General features: G+C 40.6%; 2 protein-coding genes across 3 annotated transcripts; both read right to left on the bottom strand.

Moving 5' to 3' along the window:
- Positions 1-3,796: 3,796 nt before the first annotated feature.
- carnmt1 (carnosine N-methyltransferase 1) lies at positions 3,797-8,871 on the bottom strand. Of its 2 annotated transcripts, none has more exons than XM_019365950.2 (9): positions 8,565-8,871; positions 8,145-8,286; positions 7,619-7,814; positions 6,230-6,399; positions 5,907-6,047; positions 5,616-5,794; positions 5,154-5,267; positions 4,462-4,565; positions 3,797-4,370 (listed from the first exon to the last, which is right to left on the bottom strand). In XM_019365950.2, exons 1-9 carry the CDS (start codon positions 8,599-8,601, stop codon positions 4,173-4,175), a joined length of 1,281 nt encoding a protein of 426 aa, XP_019221495.2. In that variant the 5' UTR covers positions 8,602-8,871; the 3' UTR covers positions 3,797-4,172. The 2 variants fall into 2 exon arrangements, with proteins under 2 accessions (XP_019221495.2, XP_013127074.3); XM_013271620.3 differs by having other exon boundaries at positions 6,230-6,396.
- A 151-nt stretch (positions 8,872-9,022) lies between these two features.
- On the bottom strand, positions 9,023-12,406 carry LOC100712102 (serine protease inhibitor A3K). Its single transcript, XM_003445602.5, has 6 exons — positions 12,263-12,406; positions 11,195-11,810; positions 11,016-11,083; positions 10,726-10,919; positions 9,378-9,525; positions 9,023-9,298 (listed from the first exon to the last, which is right to left on the bottom strand). Exons 2-6 carry the CDS (start codon positions 11,802-11,804, stop codon positions 9,104-9,106), a joined length of 1,215 nt encoding a protein of 404 aa, XP_003445650.1. The 5' UTR covers positions 11,805-11,810; positions 12,263-12,406; the 3' UTR covers positions 9,023-9,103.
- Positions 12,407-12,677: the final 271 nt, after the last annotated feature.

Below are 12,677 nucleotides of genomic sequence, written 5' to 3'. Positions count from 1 at the left end.
GTGATTCCAAGTTTTGGACTTGCATTTGGTAGCTGTTCACTGGAACTCTCAATATAAAGCCCAAAAAGAAAGCATACATTAGGCTGACAAACCAAAATAAACCTCTGAAAGAGATGACAAAACACTTTAAATGTAGTCAAAGGAATTTGCAAAGAAAAGCGTCTGGACTTCTTTTTTTTTTTCAAGCAACTTAAAGAAGTCCAGACGCTTTTCTTTGCAAATTCCTTTGACTACGATGACCTGGATGACTGAGAACCTTCACAGACACACTTTAAATGTAAATGGAGAGTCCTCTTCACACACTAAGGTCAACTATGGTGTTCCACAGGGTTCAGTGTTAGGACCAATTCTGTTTACATTATACATGCTTCCCTTAGGCAGTATCATTAGAAGACATAGTATACATTTTCACTGCTATGCAGATGACACCAAACCCTGTCTATCCATGAAGCCAGACAACACACACCAATTAGTTAAACTGCAGGAATGTCTTAAAGACATAAAGACCTGGATGGCCACTAACTTTCTGTTTCTTAATTCAGATAAAACTGAGGTTATTGTACTCGGCCCTGAAAATCTTAGAAATATGGTATCTAACCAGATTCTTACTCTGGATGGCATTACCTTGGCCTCCAGTAACACTGTGAGGAACGTTGGAGTCATTTTTGACCAGAATATGTCCTTCAATGCACATATTAAACAAATATGTAAGACTGCTTTCTTTCATCTGCGCAACATCTGTAAAATTAGAAATATCCTGTCTCAGAGTGACGCTGAAAAACTAGTTCATGCATTTATTACTTCCAGGCTGGACTACTGTAATTCATTATTATCAGGCTGTCCTAAAAACTCCCTGAAAAGCCTTCAATTAATCCATAATGCTGCAGCAAGAGTACTGACCAGTGTTCCCTCTAAGCTGCGCACGTGCGCAATTGCGCACTGCTGGCACGGTCTCTGCGCACAGAAAATCTGCGTTGCGCACAAAAAAATCTAACCTGAATTGAAATTAAAGTTAATACTTTAGCAATTCTGTTTTGCAGTGTTAGTCAGTAAGTGACTGGTTGCTCCCGTATGGGATTAGAACGATGCCACCTTATCCCATAGTCCAGCCAAGAATGCGATTCACATTCGTATACGCAGCCAATCAACGTCGTTGACAGGCTATGACAGCGTCCTTATGTGCCGACACCGGAGTTTTAGCTAGCAAAGCGGCGTGGCTGATGTGGAGTGAAGCCACGTTATTGACAACGTGTACAACCATTGGAGATGTGAGCAGGACAGACGAACAACTGACGGAAAAAGTGTGGACTTTATACCAGTTTTTAAATTGTGTTGATAGGCCACGTAAAACCAGAGTTGTGATTAAAAAAATATGCAATGTTTGGTTTCCTTCCTGAATAATATCGTTATTTATATTTAGTGCGGGAAGAAACGGTAAAAACTGCGTTTTATAAGAAAAAAGGCTCGAAAGCACTCTCCGCCTGTGAGCAAAAACAAACCCCCACCTCCCACTCTCTTTCCTATTCGTCCAAAAAAGTACCGTGTCGACCAATCAAAAAATGATATGGCAACGTGGCATCTAGTTGTTAAGAGACGGGGGGAATTTTTAGGAGTGACGGCGGTGTTTTGAGATGTGAGAGATTTGCGACGTTTAGCGCAAATCTTGTGTAGTTAGTGTGTAGTTAGTGTGTAGTGTAGTCAATAGTTTTGTTGTGTGTGTCAGAACAATGAGGCGACTGCTGAATGTTACAGGTGTTACAGGAGTGACACATCTCCTGTTGTCACCTTGTATGTGAGGAACAGGATTTTGAATTCAATTCTGGATTTAACAGGAAGCCAATGAAGGGAAGCCAAAACAGGAGAAATATGCACTCTCTTTCTCGTACTTGTTAGTACCAATGTTCCCTCTAATTCTTACCTGATTATTAATTCTCACATCTTATCTTAATGACCTTGTAGTACCATATCACCCTATTAGAGCACTTCCCTCTCGCTCTGCAGGCCTACTTGTTGTTCCTAGAGTATTTAAAAGTAGAATGGGAGGCAGAGCCTTCAGTTTTCAGGCCCCTCTTCTGTGGAACCAGCTTCCAGTTTGGATTCGGGAGACAGACACTATCTCTACTTTTAAGATTAGGCTTAAAACTTTCCTTTTTGCTAAAGCATATAGTTAGGGCTGGACCAGGTGACCCTGAATCCTCCCTTAGTTATGCTGCAATAGACGTAGGCTGCCGGGGATTCCCATGATAAATTCAGTTTTTCCTTTCCAGTCACCTTTCTCACTCACTATGTGTTAATAGACCTCTCTGCATTGAATCGTACCTGCTATTAATCTCTGTCTCTCTTCCACAGCATGTCTTTATCCTGTTTTCCTTCTCTCATCCCCAACGCAGCAGATGAGCCTGGTTCTGCCGGCGGTTTCTTCCTGTTAAAATGGAGTTTTTCCTTCCCACTGTCGCCAAAGTGCTTGCTCATAGGGGGTCATATGATTGTTGGGTTTTTCTCTGTATCTATTATTGTAGTGATTTGGCGCTATATAAATAAAATTGAATTGAACTTTATGAGTAGTAAAATCAGTGACACAAAAACATGCACAGGCCAGACCTGGAAGTCTGCCAAAGACAACTAAAGTTGATCACAGAATTTTTTCCTTCACAACATCCATCCTAGTGAAGAACATTGTCAAGGAGGTAGGAATGTTATTGTCAAATGCTACTACTAATCAAGAGATGCCTTTGTGAATGGAAAATACCGAGACTTTAATACAACATGCAAACCACTGGTTACACTCAAGAACAGGAAGGCCAGATTAGACTTTGCCAGAAAACATCTAAAAGAGCCTCTGTGGTTCTGGAAAAAATATCTGGACACATGAAACCAAGATTTAATTATAATCTTGAGAAAAGTATGGAGAAGGAGCTCTAAACCATACCACATCATCTGTCAAACATGGTGCAGCCAATGGTATGTCATGGGCATGTATGGATGCCAGTGGATCCAGGTCACTAGTATTTATTACATCCGCCAAGGAGGTTATGTTGTTGGTAGCGTTTGCATGCGTGTGTCAGTCTGTCTGTAAAAACAATAAAATCCATTAAAATCTTGCTTACAACCACCAAGGTCTTCAAGGTCAGCTCAATGATTTATTGGTCGAAAACTGACAGAAAAGCCTTATACATGACAAGTGTCATGTTTGTTGTTGACATATAGAAAGCACGCACCATATTGTTAGTCATTGGTGCTAATTTCAGTCATTATAGAGATGTACTGTTTAAAGGTTGGGGAAACCTGCAGTCAGCTGAACTAAAGAAGTCACTTAGATTAATGACAAAAACCTTTCTCCCACTGAAAACACTACATCCAGAAACAGAATCAACTTTTTTGGACACCTTATAAAGATTATAAATAGAATGTCACATTTGACCTCTGACCTCTCCTTTAAGGTCAATAGATTGATCTGAAGGTTATAATAGTGCCATATAGAGCTATTTAAAACTGTTTGACCTCAAATAAGGTCAAACTTTCATAAAAAATGATTCTTCAAATCCTTTGTTTTTATTGGCAACATTCACAAGATGATACTTGTATATTGAGATTCTAGATATCATCGACCTGTTGCCGTCTTTTCTGTTATCTTGGTGAAAATGTGTTTCAGTAAAACTGGAGAATCACATTTTTAAAATGTGCAGCTTTATTTCAAAGTGTGATGACAGTCCAAAACAAACAATATAAAAAAATATTAGCAGATGTAGTTATTGGCACATAAAAGAAAAAAGTAAAAAAGAAAAAAAAGGAAAGATTTCAAAAGCAGGCATTCACATCACATTCTCCTATCACATGCACACACGGGGCCTAAAAACAAAATGATGGTCTTCGTGGCCAGCAGCTGACACACAAACCACAAACACAAAGTAGCAGCCAATGGTAAGTGATTCATCTCAGACCCAGTACTTTGACTTTTGTTCAGATGGTACAGATCACATTACTTCATATCACATCACCTCACTTCATATTACATTGCCCATTTTGAGCCACTTCAAGGTCTTGTGGATTCGGGCAGACATTTTTAAAAATATATCTGGCCAAAAGGAAAATGTTCCTTTTCCTTTGTTGTCATTTCTCAGCCAAGGATTGTGCTCTTATGCTTTCACTTCTTTTTGTCAAAAGACATCTTGTCACGTCGGGCTGTCGGGACCCTCTCGGCGTGGCGACTTAGCAGCTGGTGGAGAGTTTTGTAGGTGGTCTTCGTTTTGACCGTTGAAGTACTGCAGCTCTGCAGGCTTCCGTACAACAAAGTAGACACAGTCGTAAACGTATCTCAGCATCGACCGGTCGTTCTCTGTGTAGGTGGTCTGCATTGACTCCTTCTCCACCTGCGGGAGGAATTTTGATTTGATTTTACTTCTCGAACAAGGTTTCAGACAAGCGTATGGCTGAGGCGGTAATATTAGGCCTTCGGGTTACCTCGATGTGGAAGCCAAATCTGACCATCGCTGTCCTAATGTCTTCGTAGCTAAGCTCAACTGAGAGCTCGTTGGCCATGTTCTCAAAGTGATACAACAGTGGACCTTAAAAATATTAAAGAACATTTACACTGTTAAGTTCACCGACTTAAGAGGAGAAAATCTCATCCATGTGAAAGTAAGACTCATGTTTCCTTTCTATTCAATCAAAACAATTTACTTTAAAACTCTGAAAAAGAAAAAAACTGAAGTACAAAGATCCCCTCTATTTATTGTTATGGCTCATTTTTTCTCAAAAAAAACAAGTCAAACATAAATAATTACTAATGTGAACAAAATGCAGCCCTATAAAAAGATATTACAGTGAGTGAAGAAGATCTAATAAAGCCTTAATGGGGAGGAAATGATAAAATGCAGCAATTATAACTGGCTTAGCTTAATGAGGATCCAGTGAGACTGACTTCTCTTCACTTTCAGAGTTCCTCCACTGCCGAGGGCCAAGCACAGCCAATTTAAATATGGCTTACTTCAGCCAGGGATACTTTCCATGTGTAATGCAAACTACGGATTCTCCATCTGCACAAACTTGACTTTCAACATGTTTATTTTTGTGTCTGAGCCAACACAATTAGATACAAGCTGCTTAGAATGCAACCTGCAGTAGTTATTAATAGTTTGAATACAGACACTCACCCAGGTTGATCCAAACTCCACCAGGCTTAAGAATCTTCCAGATAGTTTCCACATACTCCAACACATTATGAGCCGTGTCGATGAAGAAGCAGGTAGCCACACAGTCCCAGGACTCTGCCAGAAACACACAATATTTATTAATGCTTTTATGCGTTTTTTTAATACTAATATTACTAAGGCGCACATGAGTGAGATGTATTCAGTGTTTCCAGCACTTTGTTAAATCTGTGCCATCAAGAATTAAAGCAGTTATGAAGGCAGAGAAGATCTGAACCAGCAGAAGCAAAGTGTACCTAATGAAGTGACCAGTGAGCATATTTTATGGTACATCCACATTTAAAAGCTTGAGTCAATTATATTGTGCTTTTTGTAGATGTAAAAACGTATACTTTCGACCTACATGAGTAAAGCTTGGTCCCTTTATTAGAGATATCTCATAGGTTAAAGATACATTTTATTTACCTGGCTCATTGTAGACCTCCACAAAGTCCCCTGCTACCATGGAGAAGTCTGCATTTAGTGACAAGCTCTGAGGGTTGACATCAGGGAATCTGATTGGTCGTGTTTGGTCAGAGGATCGCTTGTTGTTGCTAAACTGGTGGATCCAGGGGTAGAGGGTCAGAGCATTCACCTTTTCACACCTGAATAGAACAGTGAAGATTGACAATGAGAGTAAGAGTAGCGATTACAGACGCAAAAGAAAATATTAGTTTATGTGTCTGTTCAGCCTTTGAATTTCTGTGTAAGTGTTACCTATTGAGAACAAAGTTTGAGGAGAAGAGCATGAAGAAGCTCCATTCGTTTCCCTGGCACATGTAACCCAGCCGAGCTATCTCCCAGGCTAGACGGCCAAGCCCAGCACCCGGAACCAGCACGCTCACCTTAGACACATCACTGATATAATAAAATGCACAAAATGCACATATCACATAGAAAAAAAACTGTGTAAGTCACATAATCACACCAAGATGTTGAAACTATAGCACACAAAAAGTTGAATGCACATATTCAGCATCACTGACTTTCTCTTTATTGGCATGCATGTGTGTGTCCAATTTACCATGTAAGCTCCTTACTATTGATCACTTGGGAAAAGTCTTTGGATCTCTTGGATGATGGGCTTATAGCAGGAGTCCCTCTCAGCCTGGCCTGACTCACTCCAGTCTCTCACAAATTGTTTTATGGTGGACTTAAGTTTGTCCATGTCAAATGTAGAGGATGGACGAATCTTCCTTGGATCCTCCTGCTTAAAGAATGGAGACATAATTAAGTCACAGTCTTTTTTCATCTGCTCCCTTTAGGTGTCACTACAGAAGATCATGTGCCTCCATCTCATCCCATTCCAAGCATCCTCCTCTGTCACACCAACCGTCTGCATGGTCTCCTTCACTACATCCATGAATCCTATCTATTCTGGTCACACCCAATGAAAATCTTAACATCTCCAGCTTGGCCTCCTGTCTTTTTGTCAGTGCCACCATGCTCAAACCATACATAACAGCAGGACTCACTACTATCTTGTAAGCCTTCGTTTTCACTCATGCTGCTGTTCTACGGTCACCCCTGACCCTCATCTCCACCCACTCCACCCTGCCTGCACTCTCTTTTCCATGTATCTTTTGCACTTGCCTTTGCTTTGGATGGTGGACCCCAGGTATTTAAACTCATCCACCTTCACTACCTCTACTCCTTTCAGATTCACCTTTCCAGGTAACTCCTTCTCATACACACATGTATTCGGCTTTGCTTTTCTACTGACTTTCATTCCTCTTTTCTCCAGAGCATACCTCCACCTCTCCAGGCTCTCTACTCTCACTACAGATCACAGTGAAGTCTGCAATAAATCATAACTCATGGAAACTTCTGGTTGACCTCATCTGTTCATCATCACTGCAAACAAGAAAAGGCACGCCTACCTCCAACCCATCATTAACTCTTACCTCAACCTCACCACTGTCTTGCTGTCCTCGTACATGTCCTGCACCAGGCTCACATACCTGTCTGCTACTCGTCACAGCTCAAAGCAAACATTGTACCCATAGTGCACTTTTTCACCATGAAGACATACTGCTGCTCACAGATCATCACCTCTCTTCACACCTAGCCTAGCTTCAACAACTCTTTCCAATATCCTGGCTCATCAGCTTTATCTCTCTGTAGTTGCTACAGCTCTGCATAGCTTGTTCTTGAAAATCAGAAGCAGTAGACTTCTTCATTCCTCAGGCATCCTCTCACTCAAAAGATTGAGTTAAAAAGTGCACTGTCCTCTCCCACAGACATCTCCATACCACCAAAGGTAAGTCATCTGGCTCAAACTGCCTTTCTATTCTTCATCTCTTTCATAGTTGTCCTCACGTTCGTCTTACTAATCACAGGAAACAGACAAAACAATTTTTTTAAAAAAAAGTAGAAATAGCCAGCTCTGGATCTGTGACTACAGTTCATACAGCAGATTTAAGTCTTACCCTCTCTCCGTATTCCATGTTCTCAAACATGTGGAGACTGTTGTGGACGATGGCCTGCAGCACCTCCTGGTTGTGGTCCGCACACTGGCCGATCCGGGCCAGGTTGGACAAAACGTCCGGCAGCAGATCCTGGTGGTGCTGCGGAAGACTCTGAAACTGACGCTCCGCGCGTTTGACCTGCTCCTGAACATGGATCCTGGCAGGAAGACACAGAGCTGAGACCCAGGCCTCACTAGCTACACTGATCATCATAACCATGCTGTGCACAAGGTTCACTTTCTTCTCTTTCACTGTATTTAAGTGTGTTGTGAGCAGTGTGAAAGGCTGAAAGGGCTGATCAAAAGAGGTCAAATGCAGCGAGCAGAGTTGTTTCAATAGAAGGTGTCGCTATTTAACGTTTAAATACAGTTTAAGCCTTTTTTTCTTTAGACTTGGTGTTCTTCTCTGTGCTATTATTTGCTAACACTGCCATGTATTGACACAAAACACCCGCGGCCTGTCTTTATTTCAAAACACCTTTACATACCTGTAATATCTAAAAGCATCAATTATTCTCCAGAAATGTTTCCTTTCCAGCCTGGCCTCCTCCTCCGGGCTGTATTTTAATCTTTCTTTTGTATAATGTGGTCCACCTTTAGCTCCTTCTTGTCCTGTTGTTTCAGCCATATCTTGAAAAAAAAAAAAATCCTTCACATCCAATCAAAGCGAGGCAAACTTCTTCTTCTTCTGATTGGTTTTCAGCGCAGCAGACTCTACGAGGTGCAGTGCTGCCACGTAGCGTCAGGTGACTAAACTACACTTATTCTTTAAAAAAATCTATAAATTAACCATTTATTTTACATAAATACAATAAATAAATACAATATTATACAAATATAAAATAAATAGAGACAATAATGCAACTCAGCTCAGTAAAAGCATTCTGAACTCAACTCAGAAAACTTACCCTGTTGGTAATGAGCCAAATCCCTGCTGACATGCATCTTTCAAGAGAATAAATAAATGTATTTAATGTAATAACATGCAATAAACGCTATTTGAACTCAAATAAAATGTGAAATATTGAAATGACTATTTAGTCTTTTCAGTCTTTTTTGACATAAAGTGCAATAGTGCATGACTTGATAGTTTAAGATGTATGCATCTTTATCTCACGCCTTTTTCTGTGTCCCACGTGCCTGGCCCAGAGGTTTCCAAGTGTGTTAGTGCAGAAATGTGTCAAATCTATGCATGTCACACAATAACCCATCATTATTAATAAAGATTTTATGCTGTATTATTGTTTACCCCTGAGAAAAGCTGATATGGGAATCCTGTTGATTGTATTTTATCTTCTACTTGTCAAAAACAGGTAGAACAATACTAAAACCATGCAGTCATAAAGGAAGAGACATGACAAGAGAGTGTTTTTTGTTTTTGTTTTGTTTTTCTGAGTATTTTATGTTTACTGCAACAACCGTGGAAGAACACAAAACATTTCCTCCATCAGATGTTTGGGTTAATAATCTTTCCCATGAAAACAATGTTTTCTGTGTTACGCTCAGTGATGATGACCATAAATGGGCGGTTAAACTTCAAGACCGGGACGATCCGGAGGGACATGAGCATGATACCGATGCCTGTAGCAGCTGCTGCTGTGGCTCCAGCCTCATCAACATCCAGGGTGGCTTGGTGTACCACCTACAGCGCAGTGGAGTGAGAGACATGTGAGAGGATGGAATAAAAGGGAGAAATGTGTGTTTAATAACACTGTCCTTACCTCTGAGACTGCCAGTTTATGCCCCTCTGAAATACCAGTCAGATTTGCACTATCACGAAACATGTCTGCCATTCCCATTTCAGTCAGCACTTTGTTCAGTTCGTAGGAAGTCTTGATGGAGAACTTTGGAACATATATGTGGTATGTCCTAAAAATTGTGAAATGGATCAATAGTATTGATATTCATCCAGCAAGCATATTCAGGGTATGACAAAGTATTTTTACTCTTCTTGATTTCTTAGTTTTTTGCATGTTTGTCACACTTCTATGTTTCAGATCATCAAACAAATTTTAACATCAGACAAAGATAACCTGAGTGAATTCAAAATGCAGTTATTAAAGGATAATTTCTTTTATTAATAGAAAAAAAGCTACCCAAACCTGCCTGGCCCTGTGTCATAAAGTAACTGCCCCTTCTTGTTAAATCATGAACTTACTGTGATTAACCACACAATTAAACACAATTTCATAAGCCACACCCAGGCCTGATTACTACTAGACCTGATGAATCAAGAAATCACTTAAATAAAACCTGTCTGACAAAGTGAAGCTAAAAGATCTCAAAAAGCAGCACATCATCTAAAGAAACAGCTGGCAAACTAAGTCAGTGACATCTATCAGTCTGGAAAGGGTTACAAAGCTATTTTCCAAAGAATAAATAAATCTTGATGATGCCCAAGACTTTCAGTCTGTGGACTGACATGACAAAGCTGAAGTTTTTGGAAGGTTTGAGTCCTGTTACATCTGGCGTAAAACTAAGACAGCATTACATGAAAAGAATATCATTGCAGGAATGAAACATGTTGGTGGCAGTGTGATGGTCTGGGGCTGCTCTCCTGTTTCAGCATCTGGACGACTTCCTGTAATTGGTCGAACCATGAGTTTTGCTCTCTACCAGAAAATTCTGAGGGCGAATGTTTTGCGCCCTGAAGCTCAAACACACCTGAGTTATGCAGCAGGACAACAATTGAAACACACCAACTCAAATCCACCTCTGAATGACTCCAAAAACAAAAGAACACAAAGGTTTTGGAGTGGTCTAGTCAAAGTAAGGGCTTCATGTTAAAACAAACCCCTCCAATGTGTTTGAGAGTGGGCAAGAATCCCTGCAAATGCCTGATTGCACTTCATGCTTCAGTTATTAGGTTTAGAGGGGAATTACGTTTTCACACAGGGACGGGTAGAAATGGATAGTTTTTTCCACTTAATAAATGAAATCATCATTTAGAAACGGCATTTCATATTTACTCTAGTTTTCTTTGTTTAATCTTACATTTTTTAAGTATATGTAAATATGATGAATATGTCTAAACCAAGAAATTAAGCACGATTTGAAATTCTACCCAACCTCTTCTTCTTCCATTTCAGCCATTTGTTGACATGGCCCGGGCTAATGGCGTTCTCCAGGGTTGCCATATTATCAGGCAACATCAGCAGCATGGAGTGGGTGCCGTTGAAGGGGAGGTGGAGGACTGTTGTGTTAATGGGCTTGTCATCATAAATATCAACATCCTCTTCCATATTCATCATCTGGACTGGAACCTGGAAATGTGACAGTTTATTGGAAAACAGGTTGAATTAGGGGCAGTGATGTATAATTATTGCAACTCATCTCCGTTCTGAATCAGCTGTTTGAACCTGAGCGTTCTCCGCATGGAAATGGTCGTCTCTGGTGTCCCGAGGATCAAACGGAGTCTCCCACTTTCCTGTTTTGCGGTTATGAGCAGAAATAAATCTCACGTTACAGATGACACATCAAACTTAAACCTTGGAATAAAAGAGAGACCAGTCAAATCTCATCTCAGTTGACCTCTTACCTTTAAAGTATATGTAGCTGATAAGATACATGACTGTGTTTACATCCAGGCTCTCAACCAGCTTGTCAATCTTCCCATTGGTCTTGGTCTCCACATACTTGTTGATGGTATTGACACTCTCCGTGGCTTGGGTGAAGTCAACATTAAACCCTTCTGCAAAATAGGACTGCTTCAACACCTCCAGGAACTCAGGTTGAGGCTTAAAGCGGTTGTCCACAAACACGGCAGTCCCCTCACTGGTGTCACCACTCTTTGCATTTTGCAGGAGCGTACGGAAGGACTGATCTACATCTGCTTGCATGAGCTGGGAACTGTTGAAACCTAGACCACTGAAAAGCTGCCGGTGGGTCTCCCCCCGGGCTCCTACGGACAAGGCAGCCAAGGCAGTAGAAATACTGACTGGTGAGAAGAAGATGTTTTTTCCTTGAAAGTCGGGATGAGCTGCTAACTTTCTGTACAGACGGAAGGCAAACTCTTTGTTTGCTGTGGACACCTGTGAGAGGCTGCTGTCAGTTTCCTGGTCTTCATTGGCATGGCCAAAATGGTGATCGCCTCTACCCACGCAGAACACTGCTGATAAGATCCAGATAGCCAAGGCTGCATGCATCATGGTCAACTGAGACAAAAGTTCAAAAGTGATTGTTTGTTCATGTGGGTTATGCAATGTTTGCGCCTGAAAAGTCAGCTTTGCTCTTTCATACTGTGAACTGAGTTTCTGACCAACACGCTATGTTGCAACAGTTTTTGCTAAATTCCCAACAAATTTCTGTGTTTCTTTATCTCCTCACTCATTTGAAGCGGAGGGGCCAAATTTAATTCCTAATGTTGCCTACTTCTGCGCACCTATCATAATTTACTTACATTAAACTCCAAATTGGCTGTTTTGTGTATGGGCTGGTTAAATCTATTTATAGACTTCATGATAATTAGCTGCAAATATTCAGCGTCATTAAGAGGAGCTTAAAATCAAAATTTCAACTTACAGTCTACAGATGTTACGTTTTAAATATAACTGTGCATCTGATGGCGGAACAGTTAAACGTGGTATTAAAAAAACATATCGCTTACCTTCTTCTGGTTGGAGCTCACTGTATGTATTATCAACCACAGAGAGTAAAGCTGGACAGAGGGAGACCTTCTATTTATGAGAACGATCAGGCCGAACTTTGACTTTGTTTGCTCTTTGTCTCAGCCTCTTATTTGCTCAACTTCTGCATTTGTTCTGCGCAATGACTCCCCTGTAATCATGGCATCAAACTGAGTTTACACAGAATGCACAGAAAAGCCATTGTTTGTTAATGCAGGGGTACAAAAAATGCCATAGGTGATCACTATCACCAGCTGTGCCATACAGCATAGCAGCTGAACTTTGATATCACCCTGTTAACACTAATGTCAGAGAGAAATGTTTATCTGTTGTGCAATGAAACACTAAAACACTTTTGAAAAGTTAACTTTTTTATTTCTGCACCAGCTATTGGTT

This window comes from Oreochromis niloticus, linkage group LG12, assembly GCF_001858045.2.
Source record: "Oreochromis niloticus isolate F11D_XX linkage group LG12, O_niloticus_UMD_NMBU, whole genome shotgun sequence".
NCBI classification, from domain to species: domain Eukaryota; kingdom Metazoa; phylum Chordata; class Actinopteri; order Cichliformes; family Cichlidae; genus Oreochromis; species Oreochromis niloticus.
Note: the sequence above shows the minus strand (reverse complement) of the source record. Positions and strands in the feature narration are given on the sequence as shown.

Excerpts from the sequence above, each read along its gene's own strand:
- LOC100712102 (XM_003445602.5), bottom strand. The coding sequence starts at position 11,804 with ATGATGCATGCAGCCTTGGCTATCTGGATCTTATCAGCAGTGTTCTGC. Across the intron at positions 11,084-11,194 it reads CAGCTACATATACTTTAAAG|GAAAGTGGGAGACTCCGTTT; the intron begins GTAAGAGGTCAA and ends ACCGCAAAACAG. Across the intron at positions 9,299-9,377 it reads ATAAACTGGCAGTCTCAGAG|GTGGTACACCAAGCCACCCT; the intron begins GTAAGGACAGTG and ends ACTGCGCTGTAG.
- carnmt1 (XM_019365950.2), bottom strand. The coding sequence starts at position 8,601 with ATGCATGTCAGCAGGGATTTGGCTCATTACCAACAGG. Across the intron at positions 7,815-8,144 it reads GATGCTTTTAGATATTACAG|GATCCATGTTCAGGAGCAGG; the intron begins GTATGTAAAGGT and ends TCTTCCTGCCAG. Across the intron at positions 6,048-6,229 it reads CTTTTCCCAAGTGATCAATA|TGATGTGTCTAAGGTGAGCG; the intron begins GTAAGGAGCTTA and ends TTATTATATCAG.